The sequence below is a fragment of the Sinocyclocheilus grahami genome, unplaced genomic scaffold (assembly GCF_001515645.1).
Source record: "Sinocyclocheilus grahami isolate Dianchi unplaced genomic scaffold, SAMN03320097.WGS_v1.1 scaffold524.1, whole genome shotgun sequence".
Classification (NCBI taxonomy): Eukaryota; Metazoa; Chordata; class Actinopteri; order Cypriniformes; family Cyprinidae; genus Sinocyclocheilus; species Sinocyclocheilus grahami.
In genome coordinates, this window is record NW_015505703.1 from 191,594 (window position 1) to 209,805 (window position 18,212).

Consider the following 18,212-nt stretch of genomic DNA (forward strand, 5'->3'; position numbering starts at 1 on the left):
TATACGTTTGGTTGACTATTTTATTCTGATCATGAACAGGCTGCAACGTTTGCAGTGCTGTAGGCCTATCTGTGTGTGTGTGAGGCGCCGGCGCGATCAAACAGCAGAATCAAACAACTAAAAAATACTCCGTCATTTTTGATCATACAGATCATTTGAAACTGCAATGTGTTTCCTTTTATTTCTGTCATCTCGGTTTCCTTTCCGTGGACTTTCGTAGAGTGCCGCGCCACACAAATAGCCTATGAACAAATAGCAACTATTTTACTCGAGGAATTTTTCCTCTGGTGCTGTTTTGCGGTGTTGGTAAATTCACCACTTAATTTTGAGTTAAAATATGTTGTTGTAACTTGCGTTACTGAGATTGTAAGGAGTAATAATATTGCCCAAATGTTATTATATATGCTACTGTAATATTATTACTTTTGTAATGCGTTACTCCCAACACTGGTCTTAACTAACCTCATCATGTCTTAAAGCGGTAGTTCACCCAAAAATGAAAAGTTTACAGTCGTTTACTCACCATCATGCTGTTCAAAACCTGTATGCACTGCTCTCTTCTACAGAACACAAAAGAAGATATTTTGAAGAATACTGAACCCCATTGTCTTTCATTGTATAGAAAAACAACAACAACACATTTTTCAAAATATATTCCTTTTTGTTATACAGAAGAAAAAAAACATATTTTGGAAGGGTGAGTAAATGACAGAATTTTTATTTTGGGTGAATTATTCCTTTAATCGTCAATGTAAATGTCTAGAATAGACTTTTTTTCTGTTTGACTGTCATAAAATATCAGTATTGACATTTAATTAAAGGAATAGTTTACCTGAAAATTTAATTTTTGTCATCATTTACTCACATCTAGAAAAAAAGCTGGTCAGAAATTATCATTGCTTTCCACTGTAGAAAGAAAACAGCACTAGAGTGGAGCAATATGAAAATGACTCATAAAATGATGATAAAAATTGTATTTCTGAGTGAACTATTCTATCCTAGTTTCTAGTCCTTAATTCATCAGCAACAACACTTTTGAACAGAATTGTTTTTACTGTGCTGTTCGGTCACAACGTCGAACTGTAGGCCAACACATAATTGTATTTGACCATGCATTCTCTCAGGAGTTTTGAATGCACTGTAAAAAAAAATCTGTAGTTTTTACAAAATAATTTTGGCAGCTGTGGTTGCCAAAATAATTTTGTATAAAATACAGAAAAACTGTAAACACATTTATGGCCAAAAACTGTAAATTTTACTGTATAAAACTGTAATTTACGAACAAGAAAATGTGAATGTAAACCAGTGAATTCAACAATGCACACTGCTATTAAAATCTGTTTTGTACCTTTAACATACTGACAACCACCATAATAATGCAGGTGGTAAAAGAGAAAGCCACATGAAGAATCAAAGCTCATCACAAGTAGCTTCGCCACAAGCAGAAGTATATACTAATATATAGAAGGTGCACAGAGTCATTCATGCAAACACAAAACACCATCATGGTAACACACATGATACTTAAATAATGCATTCAACTTTCATTAAACAACAGAAGATGTAACATAAAGCCCAAATATACATAACTAATAACAAAAACTATTAAAAAACATGATTATTTAAACGAAATACTTTCAAATGTGGAGTGTCATGCAGGGAATTCTGGGAATATCAATTTACAGTTTTTGACTGTAAATTATACATTGATTTGTTATTTTTACTTCTAAAAATGCTCAAATTAACAGTATTTTACTGTAAAATTACATGAAATGTCTGGTTAGATATTTTACAGTTTTCCCTGTATATAGTACGGGAACTTACTGTTAACCTATTAACAGTTTTTTTCCATAGCGTTTTTACACAATTTTACAGTTAAAATGACACTTATTTTTTACAGTGTGGGTTTCATAGTGATTTTGGATTTATAAAATTGGTGTAAATTAATGTATGTGTTTAAAAGATACTTTAAACCTGAAGAGACCATTTAAGAGACCATAACAGCTTAAATGTTAGCTGCTTGTTATATAAAGAAAAAAGAAGATTATTGCACATTTGAGGCGTGACTATTTTATAAAAAAAATTTTTATATTTAATACGCTTTCTTAGTATTTTGCCTTCTTTTTAAAATTGGAGTTTAGTTATGACTACTTTGTATTTTTACTTATTTATTAAAAATACAGTGGTTATTCAAACTGGGCTTGAATGAGAAAGATGTAAAAAAAAAAAAATCCGCTCCGAAAATGTTTGATTTGATCTGATTTTAAAAAATAAAAAAAATAAAACGTTTTAAAAAATCTAATAGTGCCTACATTGAATATAAAAATATATATAGAATATAGAAAGTGTTAACCACTGACATTATTTTACTACTTATAATCGAAACCTGCTATTCTAAAAATCCAGAGGGAGCACATTGCTCAAAAAGGCTAATTCTCCAACAGGTTTTTGGATTGCAAATTGTACAAATTATGTGTGAACGCAGAAACGAATGGGTTAACTCTGAAAATAGCAATGAAAGGGTTAACTGTAGGTCCTCAGAGGAAAAAAGCGGCCTGTGTCTTTAAAGTTTCTGTAGCAACAGCAGGATCGCGGCGCTGCAGATCACTTACTCCTGACGCTCCACAGCTCGAGGGGAGTCGGCTCAAGATCTCTCTGCTTTGATAAGGTCCTTGCGCCTCAGTTGAAACTTTTCACTGACGGACTTTATAGAACAGGCACTTTACAGCGACTCATTGAGGGCATTAGGGATAGAGGCATCGATAGGGCTTGTAAAAAAAATAAAAATATGGCTTTAGACCATTCTGGAGCGATCTATGTTGTTTTAAAGCGGGAATGAGAGAAATTCTATTGTATGTATCTGTCGGGACCGTGCGGTCGGCTGCGCTCTTTGATGTCCTCTCTTAAACCCTGAGCTCAGTCCACACTGGAATAAGAGACTAGAGCACACTCAAACACGCTATACAGGGATCTAGTGTGCTCTTCACGGGAGGAAGTTTACGTTTAAAACCTAAAATCTCCATTTGACGCTAAACAACATCAGAGGACCGGAGGACTGCGTGCAATTGGATATATAGTGGAATATATTTGTTCTTTTGTTGGAAAACTGGGATTTGGGGGACCGAATTCATGTATGGATGGTGAGTTAGAGCAGTGTGTGTGTGTTCTCCCAGCGCTGGCCCCACGCTATTGCTTTGATGTGCTGTTTACCGACTTTGAAGTCGTGTGTCGCTGTGAAATGCAGTATATCTGATAAACATTCCATTAAAACGCGTGTTTTCGGTATGTTTCTTGTTGTGTTGTTTTGAGGTTAGATCGGCTGTGTTTAAAGAATTGTCAGGATAGTGTTACGGGACTTCAACCCCCTGTGATCTCACACTTTTGTTTTTCTTGCGGGCTTTGAAGTTGAATGCGGCATGACTTTAATATGTTGTTTAATCTTTCAAAACTGAACGAATAGTTTAAAGACGTGTCTTTAATGTGCATGTGTGTTAGACTTTTCTATATGTCGCAATGCAATGTATCTTCTATGATGCATGTGAGATCATTTATGTCATCAGAAGTGTCGTTTTGTACTATATTATGATTATTTTTAGTATTATAAATGTGTGTAGTTTTAGTGAAGCGATTACTTTCACTATGAAGAGTGGTCAATGAGCTATTGATGTTGTAATGTTAAGCCTATACTTTACAGATAAGTAAGCATGCTGTTGATAAAATGGGTTTACGTTATTGTGCGCTTCGAGTTCATCGTCACGAGTCGTTTTACGCGACATTTATGTGCATAATTAAACATCGCAAACAGTAAAGCGATATTGTTTTCGCTTATGTTGCCTTTCTAAAACTCGCTTTCTTAGTATTTTGCCGTCTTTTTAAACTTGGAGTTTAGTTATGACTGATTTGTATTTTTACTTATTTGTTAAAAATACAGTGGTTATTCAAACTGGGCTTGAATGAGAAAGATGTAAAAAATAATCCGCTCCGAAAATGTTTGATTTTATCTGATAAAAAAAAAAAAAAAATCTAATAGTGCCTACATTGAATATAAACCGGGTCGCTTAGATTGCGTTCCACAAAGCCGATTGTACACCGCAAGCGCGCGCAATGTAGAGCTATAAGTGTCTGAAGTGACTCTTTTGAAGTTTTGGGGCGGATCTGGTTTTGATGAGATCAATACTTTGTGTTTCAGAGAGAAGCTCCCCTGCTGATTTAAGAGAGAGAGGAGCTTACAGCTGAGCTTCACACTGAAGGCTTTGCTGCTGGAGCTGCAGGAGCCATGAATAGGACACTAACAGATCCTATGGTCAGTAGCTTCAGAGAAGATGACCCACGTCCACCGGTCCCAGGGGAAGAGGGTGAGACAACATGCCACCATCCCGGCAAACTGGCCATGATGAGACCGAAGGATCCTGTGAAAACCATTATGGCTGATCTTCGCTGTTCCACAGCCAGGAGGGATGACGATGGACTTGGGGAACCTGAGGGCAGTGCATCCCCGGACTCCCCTCTTGCCCGGTGGACCAAATCGTTGCATTTCCTTCTTGGGGATCAGGACGGTGCTCAACTTTTCCGGGCATATCTTGAACGCGAGAAATGCGAGGACACTTTAGATTTCTGGTTCGCCTGCAATGGTTTCAGGCAAATGGACCTCAAGGATACCAAAACACACAGAGTTGCCAAAGCCATTTACAAGCGGTATATTGAGAACAACAGCGTTGTGGCCAAGCAGCTTAAACCTGCTACTAAGACCTTTATTAGGGATAATATTAAGCGTCAGCAGATTGACTCTGCAATGTTTGATCAGGCTCAAATGGAGATCCAGACTTCTATGGAGGAGAATGCCTATCAGATGTTCTTGACCTCAGACATATACCTTGAGTATGTCAGAACCGGGTGCGAGAACGGCAGTCATATGAATCCCAATGGACTAGGAGGTCTAAAGCTGGTGTGCGGATACTTGCCGACTCTAAATGAAGAGGAAGAATGGAGTTGTAATGACTTTAAAGCCAAAGCTTTGGCCACTGTCGTGGGGCTGTCTGCCAAAGCGTTACGGTCACCTCCATCCCTTCGTGCAGTGGAAGCATTGGAGAAAGGCTACAGGTGAGACATCCCAACAATTAGTTTTCACTTACTTAACTACTGTATGCTGCCACCATAAAGCAACAAAGTTCCTACTGCTGCATGCTTCATACTGCTTCATGTATCAGACACCCTATGGGTTGTAGCCTAGTGATTAAATATCTAGTGTGGTAGCTGGAAAGTTTTAGGTTGAAGCGTCACAAAGATTGATTGAACTTTAGGATATCACTGTTTCTGTCCTTGAGCAAGACACGAAATCTAAGGTTACTCCAGAAGAATTCTTTATTTGTGTGTGAAACAAGTCATTCTGGATAAATTCATCAGAGGAATTACAAATTAATAAATTAGTAATGAGTTTTCAGGTGTATTATTACTTAGATTTGTGTAGCTATTGCTCTTGAGTTCTTGCATTAAACATGAGAGGCCCTTTCTTCCAAGTTTGGGGCCATTTGCTCTCACCTGGCTTGCATTACGCAGAGAGAGAAGGGGAAAAAACATCAATAAAGCAGCTCTTCCTTTCATGTAAATATTGTCTAGCACCAGGCCCTCTGCTGGCTCAACACAGTTTCCTCTGCTTTGAAATTCTTCCGCCGTTAGAGGATCATCTTCAAGGATCAAGGCTAGTTCACAATGCAAAATTGGTTTTAGCCGTCAAATGGATAAAAGAAGTGGCACACATCATAAATGTCACTAATCCAAAAGTGAAATTTTTTTGCTTTTGCTATTAACAAAACAAAGTACTTCATCAAATTGCTCACAAGATTTTGCTTATTTTTATAAGAATAAGATGTCAGATGTCAGATGACGAGCTGTTGGTTTGGTTGTTCAAAAAAAGTATGTTGTCGGGGTTTAACAAAACACCAGGGGAAATCTGGTTTGATGAATTAGCACCCGTCACACAACTTGTGCGACCCATCAAGGTGTGGTGCCAGACAAATGTTTATGTCTCAAAGACGGCCCGTTGGGAGTGTGATCTTGAAGAAGGTGACAGAATGCTTCATCTCTGCTTATCTTTGTCAGGTTGTTTATGTAGGAGATGATTAAGAACCAGATGAGCAAAGTCTCAGCAAAGTCTCTTTTTTGATGTTATTCCCTGATTTCTTTTCGAAGAATGCTCCTTGAGCAGTCTGTTTTCCCTCTCTCTCTCTCGGGGTACTTTTTTTTGTTCATCTGAAGCATGTGGAACTTATTTCTCTCCCTTTCTGTGTTTCTGAATCGAGTTATTCACAAAACAACACGCAGCAGCGGTTCCTCTGTGAGTCACAGAGACCGTGGCCTTCATCTCCACCGTTTCTTATTTACCACCGTTCTCCTCTGATTTCAGCTGCCTCTCTTCGCACTTTTATCTAGGAAAAAACCCCGACGGGTGGAGAATAAGCACACTTTTTGAGCGAGCGGAAAAGAAGGACAGAGGGGGGCGAGGCATCTCATGAAAGAAAGCATGAATGAGGGGGTGAGCGAGGGAAGAATGTGAACCCAGCTGTGCTAAATACCTGACTCTGAGCAAGAGCTTCCAAAGGTCAGGTTTGAGTTGGGGCCGTAGGCTATAGTCCTGCTGGGTCTCCCCTCACAGAGCTGCTGGCAGTAGGCATTCTCATAAAGAGGAGGGCCCCCCCTTCTTCTCTTCTTTCTTTCTGCTCTCTCATGTTCTTTCTTTCTCTCTGTCTCGCACTCTCTCCCTTTCTGCCCGGCTCAGGTTCTCTACCTCCTCCTCCTCTTCCAGTGAAGCAGGAATGTGTCACAGCAGGAGAGAGGGAGAGATCGGAGGGAGGGAGGGGTGGCCTGGGTGGGTATGTGGAGGAGGTGCCCTTAGCAGAGGAAAGAGCACAAGAGGAGGAATGACATGAAACGGGAAAGTTTGGAAGGGGGAGGTAAAGTGAGGAACAGGGTGCGTGGCCCAGACAAAAGACCCCAGATATGCTCCACTGAGGGGAAGTGGCATTGGCAATTCACACAGATGTGCTGCTCACTTAACTTGCCCCCTGATCAACCCTCACCGGGCCGGGGGGTCAAGGGAGATGAAAGGGAAGAGTAGAGAAAAGACAAACTGAGCTTGAGTTCCTCCCCCCACCAAAAAGAAAAAAGACTAGTAAAAATAGCTGGACCCTTTTCACAAACATAAGAGAAGCCATGTTAGAAGCAGTTTGCATTTGCAATGTGATATTTTCCTCCGTTTGCTCTCAAAATTTGGATGATAATGTAACAATTTTTCTTTTCTTTTATCATTTAGCTGATGTTTTTATCCATATCGTTAGGGACAGAATCACAGTCTAGGCAAGTACATATGTGTGGTCTCGTTGTTCATACTTGACATACTTTTTTGCATTACTGTGGTGGTAACAAACCTCAGTAGTCAAGATGGCAAACAAGTTACCTTCAGATGTCTGTCCCGTTAACTGGAGGCGTCAACTTTGAGATGGCAAAAGTTAGTGAAGTTGCCACTGTTTCGAAGTTCTTTTTTAAACTGTTGCTCTGCCATGCCACTAGTTTACCTGAAAGAGAAGACTGAGTGATTGAGTCAGTTTACACTATTGAACGCTGTAGTTCCGTTGTGGCAAAGCTTAGAATGCAGCGGAACACATTTCGGAAAGTGATACACGTTCGGGCCTTCCAGGTTCAGTTCCCTTTGAGTAATCTAGTGTCTTGCAAATGCCTCAATTGTGAGTTCATGAATCAACCAAGCAAGCTTCCAGTTACCAGCCTTGAAATGTAACCACTGTACCACTCTTGCTTGTTCTTGTTTGTTGTTCCTGTAGGTCCTACAGACGCAGCGACCCTGGAAACCCCTATCGTGTTGCGTCTGGTTATAGTTTTGCCCCTGCCACCAGTGCCAACGACAGCGAGGTCTCCAGTGATGCCCTGACAGATGACTCGATGTCCATGACGGACAGTAGTGTGTAAGTGTCTTTCTGGAACCCTCTATATTTCTATATTTTCCTGTTTCTTAACATAGTAAACTGCCTACCTAGATGACACTGTTGGGCATCATAGGCAAATCGGAATGAATAGATGATGGCTAAAAATTATATCTTGAAAAATGTATAGTTCATTGTAACTCTAGACTGTGGTCAAAGGCTAACATCTTTCTCTGGCTGTTAGCAGACATTGAGGTTTAATTATTTAGTCATTTGTGGCTGATAATGAGATGGTACAGATACATTGCCTTTTAAATGTGTTAGAGATGTTTTTAATGCGTTGCTGGAGTCTTGTGGGGATGAGCTATGAGAAAGGAGTGGACCCAAGAGAAGAGCCCTCAGATAATGTGCTTCCTCTATGCGCTAATTGAAGCTAATGTTTGCAAATTCCTTAATAGGAAATTACACTGGCCAGTTTGTCCTCCTCTTTTGCCCATGCTCTTTCCCTATAAAGCTTTGATCTTCAATGGCTTTCTTTTTAAATTTTGCACAACTTAATCACAGAAGACAAAGTCATTATTTATTGGTTTCCCCATTGTCCCTGGAAAAAGGGGGTGGGGGTTAACTCACCATGTGGACTATAAGACTCTCATTGAGGTGCTTTGGCAGTAAATTAAAGGAATCTCAACTCGCATGGAGGTTTGGAACGAGGGGGATCCGGTGTCAGCTAGGCCTTTGAGAGGTTAGCCATTTCTGGAGCACAAGAGCAGGTCACCTGGGATTAGGGTGTTTGGGACCCCATCCCCCAGACACTCATGTACACCACCCATTCAACCCCACCTCTGCCTGAAAGCAGCCCTCCCCCCTCTGTGTTTGCGGCAGAGGCAATTGTGCGAGTGCATAGCTAAGTGTAGAGAGTGAGAAATAAAGTGCATGCTGGATGAAAGGCTTAACTGAATCGCTTTCAGCCCATTGTTAGGCCCCGGGAGCTTAGAGGGATAAGAGGGTGGCTGGCTGCTTTGAAAATTACTTGCACAAGTGAATAGGAGATTCCCATAAAGCACAGCCAGCCTGTGACACCCCAAAGCTCCAAACACAGTGAGTGTATGTAGACAGTGGGCTGATTGAACCAAAGATTAATATTTTGATTGGCACAGCCATGCTTCTTTTTTTTTTTTTTACAAAATGTGCAACAGCTTTTTGAGTGACCAGTCTTTAAATCATCTTAGTTTGAAGTATTTCTTTAATAGTTAAAACCGCAGCATAGTACTTACAAGGTTACAACATTCATTTTAAATTAGTGAGTCAATCAACGTTTACTTGTTCTGAAAAAAAAAAAAAAAGGTCTGCATGCTCCTGTCCAGTGACTTCACGCATAGTTAACCATTGCATTACTTATTTAATTTGTATTTGCGCCACTTTGAAGTAGTATAGGCAATGGGAAAAACAGCCTCTGTGTTATTTATTTGGAGGCTGATTTGATTGGAATTAGCTGCGTTTTTATTTGAGTTAAAAGGCACGGCGCTAAATCAGAATCTGAATTCCAGATAGAGGGAGGGAGCGAGGGAGGGGAGGAGAAGTGGGGGAAATTTTGCTTATATCTTATTTATGGATTTACTTGGACGCTAGGGAATGCTGCTGCGCCGACTTCAAACATTACCTTATCTTACAAACCAGCCTTTTGATGTGCGCAAGATCAGAGGCTGACTGCCGAGCGCTTGCCAAATGAAGATTGGAGCGACGGCTTTATGCGCATGACTGTGAGCTTTCAAAGACGTGCTGGAAACTGCATTTGGGCTAGGTCATACACTTCAGAGTCAGAACAGAGCAAAGGAAACTGGCCTGGCTTTAAAAAAGAAAAGAAAAGCAAAAGCCAAGCGGAGGATGAGAAAGATGTCTGGCTTTAGAGGCAAGAAAGGGTGAGATTGAAGAGGTGCAGGTTTACAAACGTTCTGCCTTGGATTAGATGGATTAGGAGTGTTTATGGAAACACAAGCCATCTTTTATTGTAATTGGTAAAATCATATGGATGCCATAATGGTGGCAAAGCTTGATTGCCCTTTGGGTTTGAGCGAGCCTCGTGGCGTCTGTGCTGGGCAAGAGAGCAGAGAAAGATCTTGCTGTTACCAGCACTCTGGAATGCTCATGGCTAACATGGAGGAAGATGAAGAACTTTGGGTTTTGGATGATATTGAAAGGAAAGTCATGAGGCTTTCAGTTTTAGTTTGCACAGGGTGAGAATGCATCATTTTCTGGGCCATTATTTCAACAACACACTGTGTGTTTATCTGTATGACTACAGGATTTGAGTGTCTATGGATACTATGTGCAGTATGTGTCTTGACTATTGTGTTTGAGTTTGGGGAGTAAATAACCTTCAATGTTCTCTGTGTGTCCTGACAGAGATGCCATCCCTCCATACAAGCTGGGAAGTAAAAAACAATTACAACGAGAGATGCAGCGCAACATGAGGATGAATGGCCAAGTGTCTCTACCTCCGTTCCCTGTAAGTGTCCTCGCCATTCTTCTGAATTACACACAAACAACTCCAACATCGCCCCCAATTAAAAAGCGTTACCCACTTATGGTTGTGGACCGTTCGTGTTGTCGTGCTCTTTCTCGGATAATGACTCTTAATAAACTGCCACACCGCACTAAATGAGTCTGTTTTATCCCGGGGCACCAAAATCAACTGTCTCTCTCTGAGAGCACTTTGATCAGCAGATGAATGGGGCTGACTTCAAGGGAAGTGACAACTTCCAACCGAGCTGCACCCTTTTTATTCCTCCAGCAGCACCCTGCATCCCCCTCTCTCTCTCGTTTCTTCTCTGCCTCCCTCAAATTAGAAAAAGAGAGGTTAGTGTTTGGAGAGAGAGTTTGGAAAGACAACTTGTTAAGCAAGTCAAACAAACCTGTATCCACCCTCCCTATACCTCCTTATGCTTTCTTACTCTTAAGAATTTTAAATTCTACATTGGAAAGACTTTCCCTTTGCTGTGTCTGCTCTCTCTTTCTTTCTATCTCCTTGCCTCCCGTCCTCTCTCCTTTTTTTTCTCTAGCTTGTAATATTTCCCTTCTGATCTGGCAATGACTGGCTGCCTGTCCCAGGATGCTACTTTTAGGCAGCAGGGGCCTGGAGCTGCTGCAAGTCTCACCAGCAGCTCGTTTTGCTTTCTTCTCTCTTTCGTCTCTCCCTTCATCATCTTTACAAAGAGATGGAAAGGGGAAGCCAAATCAAGAAAGGCAGGGCACAAAATAATAATAAAAATAATAAGAAAGCGATAGAAAATCCTCGTGTGAGACGCACACATGGGGAAGGAGGATAATGTGGCTACTGTAGCTCAAAGGTGTCTGCTGTCGTTGGGGGGGGGGGATAAATTACCTCTGTGCTTCTGATCTCCCACCGCTTGACTCCTCTAGTGGCGGCACACATCTCGCCATCTTACTTTCTCTTCTTTTAATCCCCCTCTCTTTCCTTTTTTCCTTTGCCTCCCTCCTTTTTCCGCCTGTCGATATGTGACTTTTATTGCTAGATGTAAAGCCAGTGTCCCTGCCTCCCCTGGTGAGTGTTTGATATTTGACGAGGCCTCTTTGAAGCTGCCTGACTTCACAGGCCGGGCTGATGGCTTGGTTGCACTACAGAGGGAACAAGCCGAGGCTCCTTAGAGCGTGACCAACTGCTCATGCCGGCAGCGGCCCATGCCAGTGGTGTGGGGCATGTTTGTGTGTGTGTGTGTGTTGTATGGGCAGTAGACTTATGCGGGAAGGGCAGCTGTAGAAATCAACCCCTCCTGTCCTGTCTGGTCTTCTCGCTAATCTGTATCTCTCTCTGGTTGTGCAGAGGACGCGGCGGCCACCTAAGGAGATGACTCCCATGGAGCCAGCAGCCTTTGCGGCACAGCTGATGGCCAGACTGGAGCATCTGAAGCGGGAACAGGAAACCATGAGCTCCCTAGAGGAGAGACTTCAGCAGATTCAGGAGGTATTGCTGGAAGTCTCCAAAAAGGGAAATTGTACTTCTTCTATTGAAGAATTCAGAGAAACATACATTTACATACATAAATTTTGGGTAAACAGGCTGTTTGCAAGAATTTCTTTGTAACATTGCATTCTTGTGTGTGTTCAGGAGGAGGAGAAGGATGAATCTGAGGTGTCTGGAAGCAGTGCATCCCACTCTCTGCCTTTGCTCCCTCCTGGCTCTTGTGAGGAGGACCCCCAGGCCATCCTGGACGAGCACCTTTCCCGAGTTCTCAAGACCCCTGGCTGTCAGTCTCCAGGAATGCTTCGGCATTCCCCACGCTCCCGATCTCCTGAACAGCGCCCTCTGCCTCGAGGAGGTCCTGGCACCAGGTCGCAGTCTGGCTCTGGGAACGGATACGTGCCATCCAAGACCTTGATCTCCAGACAGTCAACCAAGCACATCTATCACCACTACATCCATCACCATGCTGAGCCCAAAAGCAAGGAGCAGATCGAGGCGGAGGCGACCCAGCGGGTGCAGTGCCTGTGCCATGGAGCTTCAGAAAGCTGCTCTGCCCCCTACAACCGCAGCCGGAGCCTGGGCAGAGACCAGTGTGGCAGCCCTGCAGAAGTGGCCTTTGGGTACGTTTTTCTTTTGTTGTTCCTCATTGCTTTTTAATTGTTGCATCCTGGAGTCTATAGATGGTTGTTTTTATAAAACTTTTTTTTTCAACTGTAGTTTTTATTCCTTTTCCTGCTGCTAGGCATTCCAGCTCTTTATCTAAGCGTCTGTGTAAATCTGGAGAGGAGGTGAACACAGAAGGGTTGGAGAGCAGTCTCCTTCAGCTGCCAGCTGACAGTACAGACCGCTCTCAAAACGTATGGCAGTGGATCTTGGAGAGCGACCGACAGACCAAGCACAAGCCCCACAGGTCTGTCTCGCAACTCTGTGGTCATCTCTATGTTGTAATCTTCGTTCTTTGAAAATTATTGTGCGTTTGCACTACCAGTGGTTGCCCACCTTGGTTGCACAAGCGTTTGACCACTTACATTGTACTTACGTGGTCAAACTGTCTGTTCTTGCAGCACTCAAAATGTAAAGAAGTCGCACTGTTTGGAACCCACACGCACACACACCTGGGGAGGTGGCGGAAGCAGTGCGCATCTCCGTGCCCACCAACCTGCACACCCCTTTGTTCAGGACCCTGCCATGCCACCTCTACCCCCTCCCAACACCCTAGCACAGCTGGAAGAGGCCCGTAGACGTCTGGAAGAAGTTTCCAAACCCTCTAAACAGAGGTACAAACTCCAGACTTTACGACCCTGAATACCAGTCCTTGCTAAAAACTCTCGATTGATTTCTATATTGACGTATGGGTTCCACTTCACAGACATTCAACATCAAGCCTTCAGAGAGACAAGAGTCACCCAGTGCCTGTACAGAATGGCAGTTCAGCACTTCAAACGGACGAGTATGTATCACTCCTGGTAGTCATCCTCTTGCACGTTTTAATTAGCTTTTCATTGATGAATGTCACACGTACGCATGTAACGTGGCAGTCGTCGGATGCTTTGCAGCCATTAGTCCTTTTCTTCCTTTGAGGAACTCCTGGTTGTTCTCTCTCTTGGTTTCTGGCCCTGGCCAGTATTGGAAGTGTGGAGCATTGGCCACCTGATGGCAAAACTCTTTTTCATTTCTAAGACTGGGTTGGCTTTCTGAAGGAGCACTACAAAGTGGAGAAAAGGGCCAGTGGATAATCTTGACCATTTGTCTTTGGTCAATTTGACAGCATCTGTTAAACTCAAAGCATTGCATTTGTGGCAACTATAGACTATTCCTTCTTTTTTTATATATATATATATATATATATATATATATATATATATATATAAACCTATTCATGAATTCCATGACCTGTAATGGTAATAGTGATAGTTGTTTAAGGAAACACTAATAACATCCTAACATGTTTCCACCAAATCTAATCCTAATGGATAAAAACAAGCCCCACCCTAAATATTTCCTGTTGTGTCATTACAGATTTTCAATGTGTTGTGCATGCCATCTACAATAGTGGGGTCTTTAAGGCCTAGCTAATACTATCCTCTGCTGTGATGATCTTTACGTTTGTGCTCATGTCTGTTTGTGTCTTTACAGACCGAAAGATCTCAAGAAGATGTCAGGTTCCCACAGTACTTTGGGCTCGGAGACAGTGGTCACATACTTCTTTTGCGGTGAGGAAATCCCGTACCGCCGGATGATGAAAACACACAGCCTCACACTTGGACACTTCAAGGAGCAACTGCGGAAAAAAGGAAACTACAGGTATGTTCTCAATTCTGATGAGTGAATTTCTTTTTGAGAGTTTATATTAAGGCTGCTGAAGACTTGAATATAATAGTTTTGCAATTAGCTAATTCAAAAAATATTCTTGCAAGGTATCTTTTGATGTGGTTTTACACTGGTTGTGTTGGTCTCTGCAAGGCTGCGATGTTTACTAGAAGTTATTTACATTAGCAGCAAGTATGGAGTTAAGACGACAGGAAAGAGAGAGGGGTGGGTGCACAGAGAAAGAAAGAATGAGGGAATTTTAACTGTAGCCGTTTGGTCACATCTGGTATTGATTTCATCTTAAGGCACATTTAATAAGAAGCTCTTTGAAGCTCAGGCCTTTCATTTGATGCACAAAGACTTGCACACATTTTTCAACAATTGTATCAAGCTATGTTGCTCTCATACATTTGTGTGTGTGTTTACATAAGGCAATCAGTTTTTTTAATGATTATTTCTCATTTATATCAAAGCCTCTCTTTGTGTTGGCCTTTTTATTTGAATGGGGCATTGTCAGATGGCCGCCAGTGGTTTTCCTTGTGCATGTTGACTCCATAAAAGCCCATTTTAAGCACACCAAAAGAGTTGAGTAACTTTTAATTGGTAACTACGCCGATCATAGCTTTCAACTGCCCACTGACCACAATCTGTAATGCCCCGTGTGGTTGCATTGTTGTCCATATTGATAACTTTATTTGATCAAATAGCTTGTTGTTTGCATTTTGCATAAATATTGTCAAAAAGTCCCCATGTTAGGGACCCCTCTCTCACCATGCGCATTTTCAAGGAAAAGAGTATTCAAAGCTGATGGTTTTAATCGCAGAAAATGTGTGTAGTTGGGTCATTTCAACATGGCAGATATTCAACAAAGAACAGTACTGCCAGAGTTGCCAGACAATATTGGTGCCAGATGTTGCGAAGAGAAAATCTTGCCATATAAAACATGTTCCAATGGAAAGACTTCTTTCTCTTTTCCTTTCTTCTTCTCCCTCTCTATTTTTTTTCAAACAAATAAGGGCCATGCTTCCCTTTTGAAGATTTTGTGGAGGAGGATATAGCTTATTCTCCAGAAATGAGGATGTAATTATGTGCCATGTCACAGTATTCGAGTTTGTCCCTCATTTATGAAGTTGGGTTTGGGCAGTGGGAGAACAATGGATTGTTTCCGACATATTGAAAGAAGAAAAGAAACTTTGTTCTCATCGGTTGTTGTTTTGAGTCATGGTTATTCCTGTGTGTGTTTTATGTGTGCTGTTTCTATGACTTGGTGGTGTTTGCTTGTAAAAACCTAGCATGCAGCGCAAGTTAGTAAGAAGGGGCATTTTCCATTACAAAGCCAATTACTGAGGCAGACCTCACCACTCCCTCCCCTCCCACTGTTTTCTCTTCCTTTTGGAGGAGGTAGAGATCATTAGTGCCACAGAGGTAGAAGGAAAAAGACCAATCGAAAGATAGAAATGAGGCAGAGAGGTCGTCCATCAAGGTCAAAGACTAGATTAACCACAATGTGGTAATGAAAAAAAGTGTAGTGTAGACTCTGCGGCTCCCAAAAATGTCAGCCCTTATGAAAGATCCCCATTATTTGCTCAGAGCTCCCAATTAGACACCAGATGCCTGATGGTGGATGGGTGGTAGTGTTTAACAGACCCTCTAATTTAGGCTAAAGCACCTCTTTGTCCCCATATAGCTGAGGACAACATGGTATAGCACTAGTATGTGATACGGGTATTTAAAGTCAACATGAAATGGTGTTTGAAACATTTTACTTCTATAATGTGATGCATTTCCTATTGAAACAGGATATTCAGACTGGATTGTGAAGGGTCTCTGTGACAGTTCCATGGGGTCTTTAAGAAAGAATACAATTTTACCTATACATTTATGAATGCCATCAACAGTTTGTTGACCCTATATGTGCTCTCTTTCAGGTACTACTTCAAAAAGGCCAGTGATGAGTTTGAGTGCGGTGCTGTATTTGAGGAGGTCTGGGACGACTGCACAGTTCTGCCTATGTATGAGGGCAAAATCCTCGGCAAAGTGGAGAGAATGGACTAAATAAAAATGACAGCGGACTGACCCAGCACTCAAGACTAAGTCAACAAGCAGAAAATGGACGTTTTATGCAGCTAAAAAAAGTTTAGACATTTGCCTCACCAAGCTATTGAAGGAATACTAGCCAATGAAGTACAGAGGGATCTGAACCAGCAATGCATCATTAGAAATTGTTCCTTTAATTTGGAACGCTAAGAGAGATGTTATGACCAATGAAGACGCAATCATCCACTTGTTTGTTTGGACTACAACACGTCAACGTTGGTGTGTTACCATACCATGGACTGCTGACCAGCATTTGTGATAACTGTAGATGTGTATATGTGTGTTGGATGCGAGAACGTGTGCATGTGTATACTGAGGTGCTCATATGTACACAAAGTTATAATATGCTTCTGTCAAAAGTTAAAGACTTTATTGCTATTTATTAAACTGTCATTCCCCTCATACCTGTGTTCAGATTATGGACAAGCTGCTTATTTGATTGGGAGATTTTCAATGTTATACATGCGTGGACGGATGTCTAGAGTCACGCGACCTTAACTGAACAGACTGTACCAGGAATCTTCTCTTCTGGCCAATGAGAAAGAACTGTGCTTCAGACCAGCACGCCTCTCCAAACCTCCCTGCTGATTGGGTGGATATTTCAACCTTTATTGCCCAGCCAACAGCTGATGATGTGTTGCATCTTTAGTGCCTTTGGTTTAATGTCCAGACATTGCACAGGAACCAATAGCCTTGTCCTGGAACCTGTTCCAAAACTCTTAAGTAAAAACTAAGTAATAGGAAGTCATACTATTAAAAAAGAAAAAAAAATGGTAATCTTAATTTCAACACTGTCTGGGAGATCAGAGGGTGTGCATGGAAGGGGTTAATGTCCTGTGAATGAAAAGACCTGGTGTAGCTGATTTAAAACCGCAGAGCTCCAGGGCAAAATCTCGGAATGCACTGGCACGAGTGAATGAGAACATGCCATCGCTAGTGTATTATATATTACCTGTGCCTACATGGATACCATGCTGTGTGCTGCCCTGTTTCAGGGTGTGAATATTCCCTTGCTTTTCTGAGGGGTTTATGTTTAAAATAATTTTTTATGCTTTGGATATCTTGTAATCATGACATTACGTTTCAGTGTTTTCCTCCCCCAATTTTGTTGTGTTTCACTAAAATGTAAATTATGCATTATATAGAGCTTCATTTTAAAGACGACTTGGTACTTTAATTATTGTAATTATGAAGAGATGTAGCCTATATTAAAAGTTATATTTTTTAAATGAACACTAGTATGTTTGTGTGGTTACTGTGCATTTGTGTTTGGCTGGAAAGTGATTTTTGACTCATTTTCATTTGAGCAATTAAGGTATACATTGGTCAGTACTGTATGTGTTTTCCCTGGGAATCAAACCCAAAATGAGGGCTTCGCTCTACCAGTTGATCTCAGACTTCATTTTATTAGACTGCTCTCAGAGGTATCTGAGGGTGTCTTTCATCACTCTCTTCTTATTCGTGCCATTCTAACAGGAATGAGGATGGAGGATGTCATAAAGAGGCTTCCCGATTGGCCATTAATCCCATCTATTAAAGTGCAGGTGGGGTTCCTGCCAGCTGGGGGGTAACTCTGTGGCTGTTTGTACACCATAGAAGGCTTTGTTCATGGATCATTCCCCCCGTCAGCTCCCTCCAGCCCTGCCCCAGCACCTCCATGCTTAATTAAAATCTCACCCCCTGTAGCTCTTTCCATGAGAAACCAACTCCAAGGTGAAGGAAGGCCTTTCCCAGAAAAAACCCTATTGCTTCATCAAGTGTGTTTCTCAAGCTTCAGCTCGGCCCATTAGTAGGGAGGGGGATTCAGGCATCAGGTTGTTTTTGTCGCCATTTTGGCAGAGAGCGTAATCTGTTGCCATGTTCTATGTGGGAATAGTTTTATCTGGCTG

General features: G+C 41.8%; 1 protein-coding gene across 2 annotated transcripts; it reads left to right on the plus strand.

Annotated features, from left to right (window-relative positions):
- Positions 1-2,591: 2,591 nt before the first annotated feature.
- On the plus strand, positions 2,592-17,520 carry LOC107555085 (axin-2-like). 2 transcript variants are annotated; one of them, XM_016237776.1, is made up of 11 exons: positions 2,592-2,668; positions 4,190-5,100; positions 7,836-7,976; positions 10,338-10,440; positions 11,776-11,916; positions 12,061-12,536; positions 12,659-12,826; positions 12,981-13,193; positions 13,286-13,366; positions 14,053-14,220; positions 16,155-17,520. In XM_016237776.1, the coding sequence occupies exons 2-11, from the start codon at positions 4,277-4,279 to the stop codon at positions 16,279-16,281; spliced, it is 2,442 nt and encodes an 813-aa protein (XP_016093262.1). In that variant the 5' UTR covers positions 2,592-2,668; positions 4,190-4,276; the 3' UTR covers positions 16,282-17,520. The 2 variants fall into 2 exon arrangements, with proteins under 2 accessions (XP_016093262.1, XP_016093261.1); XM_016237775.1 differs by having other exon boundaries at positions 2,609-3,140.
- The last annotated feature ends 692 nt before the right edge of the window (positions 17,521-18,212 follow it).

What these genes read in the sequence shown, in the direction of transcription:
- LOC107555085 (XM_016237776.1), top strand. Translation starts at nt 4,277, where the DNA reads ATGAATAGGACACTAACAGATCCTATGGTCAGTAGCTTCAGAGAAGAT. An exon ending in GACTTCAGCAGATTCAGGAG is followed by an intron (nt 11,917 to 12,060) that starts GTATTGCTGGAA and finishes GTGTGTGTTCAG; the next exon opens with GAGGAGGAGAAGGATGAATC. An exon ending in CCTGCAGAAGTGGCCTTTGG is followed by an intron (nt 12,537 to 12,658) that starts GTACGTTTTTCT and finishes TCCTGCTGCTAG; the next exon opens with GCATTCCAGCTCTTTATCTA.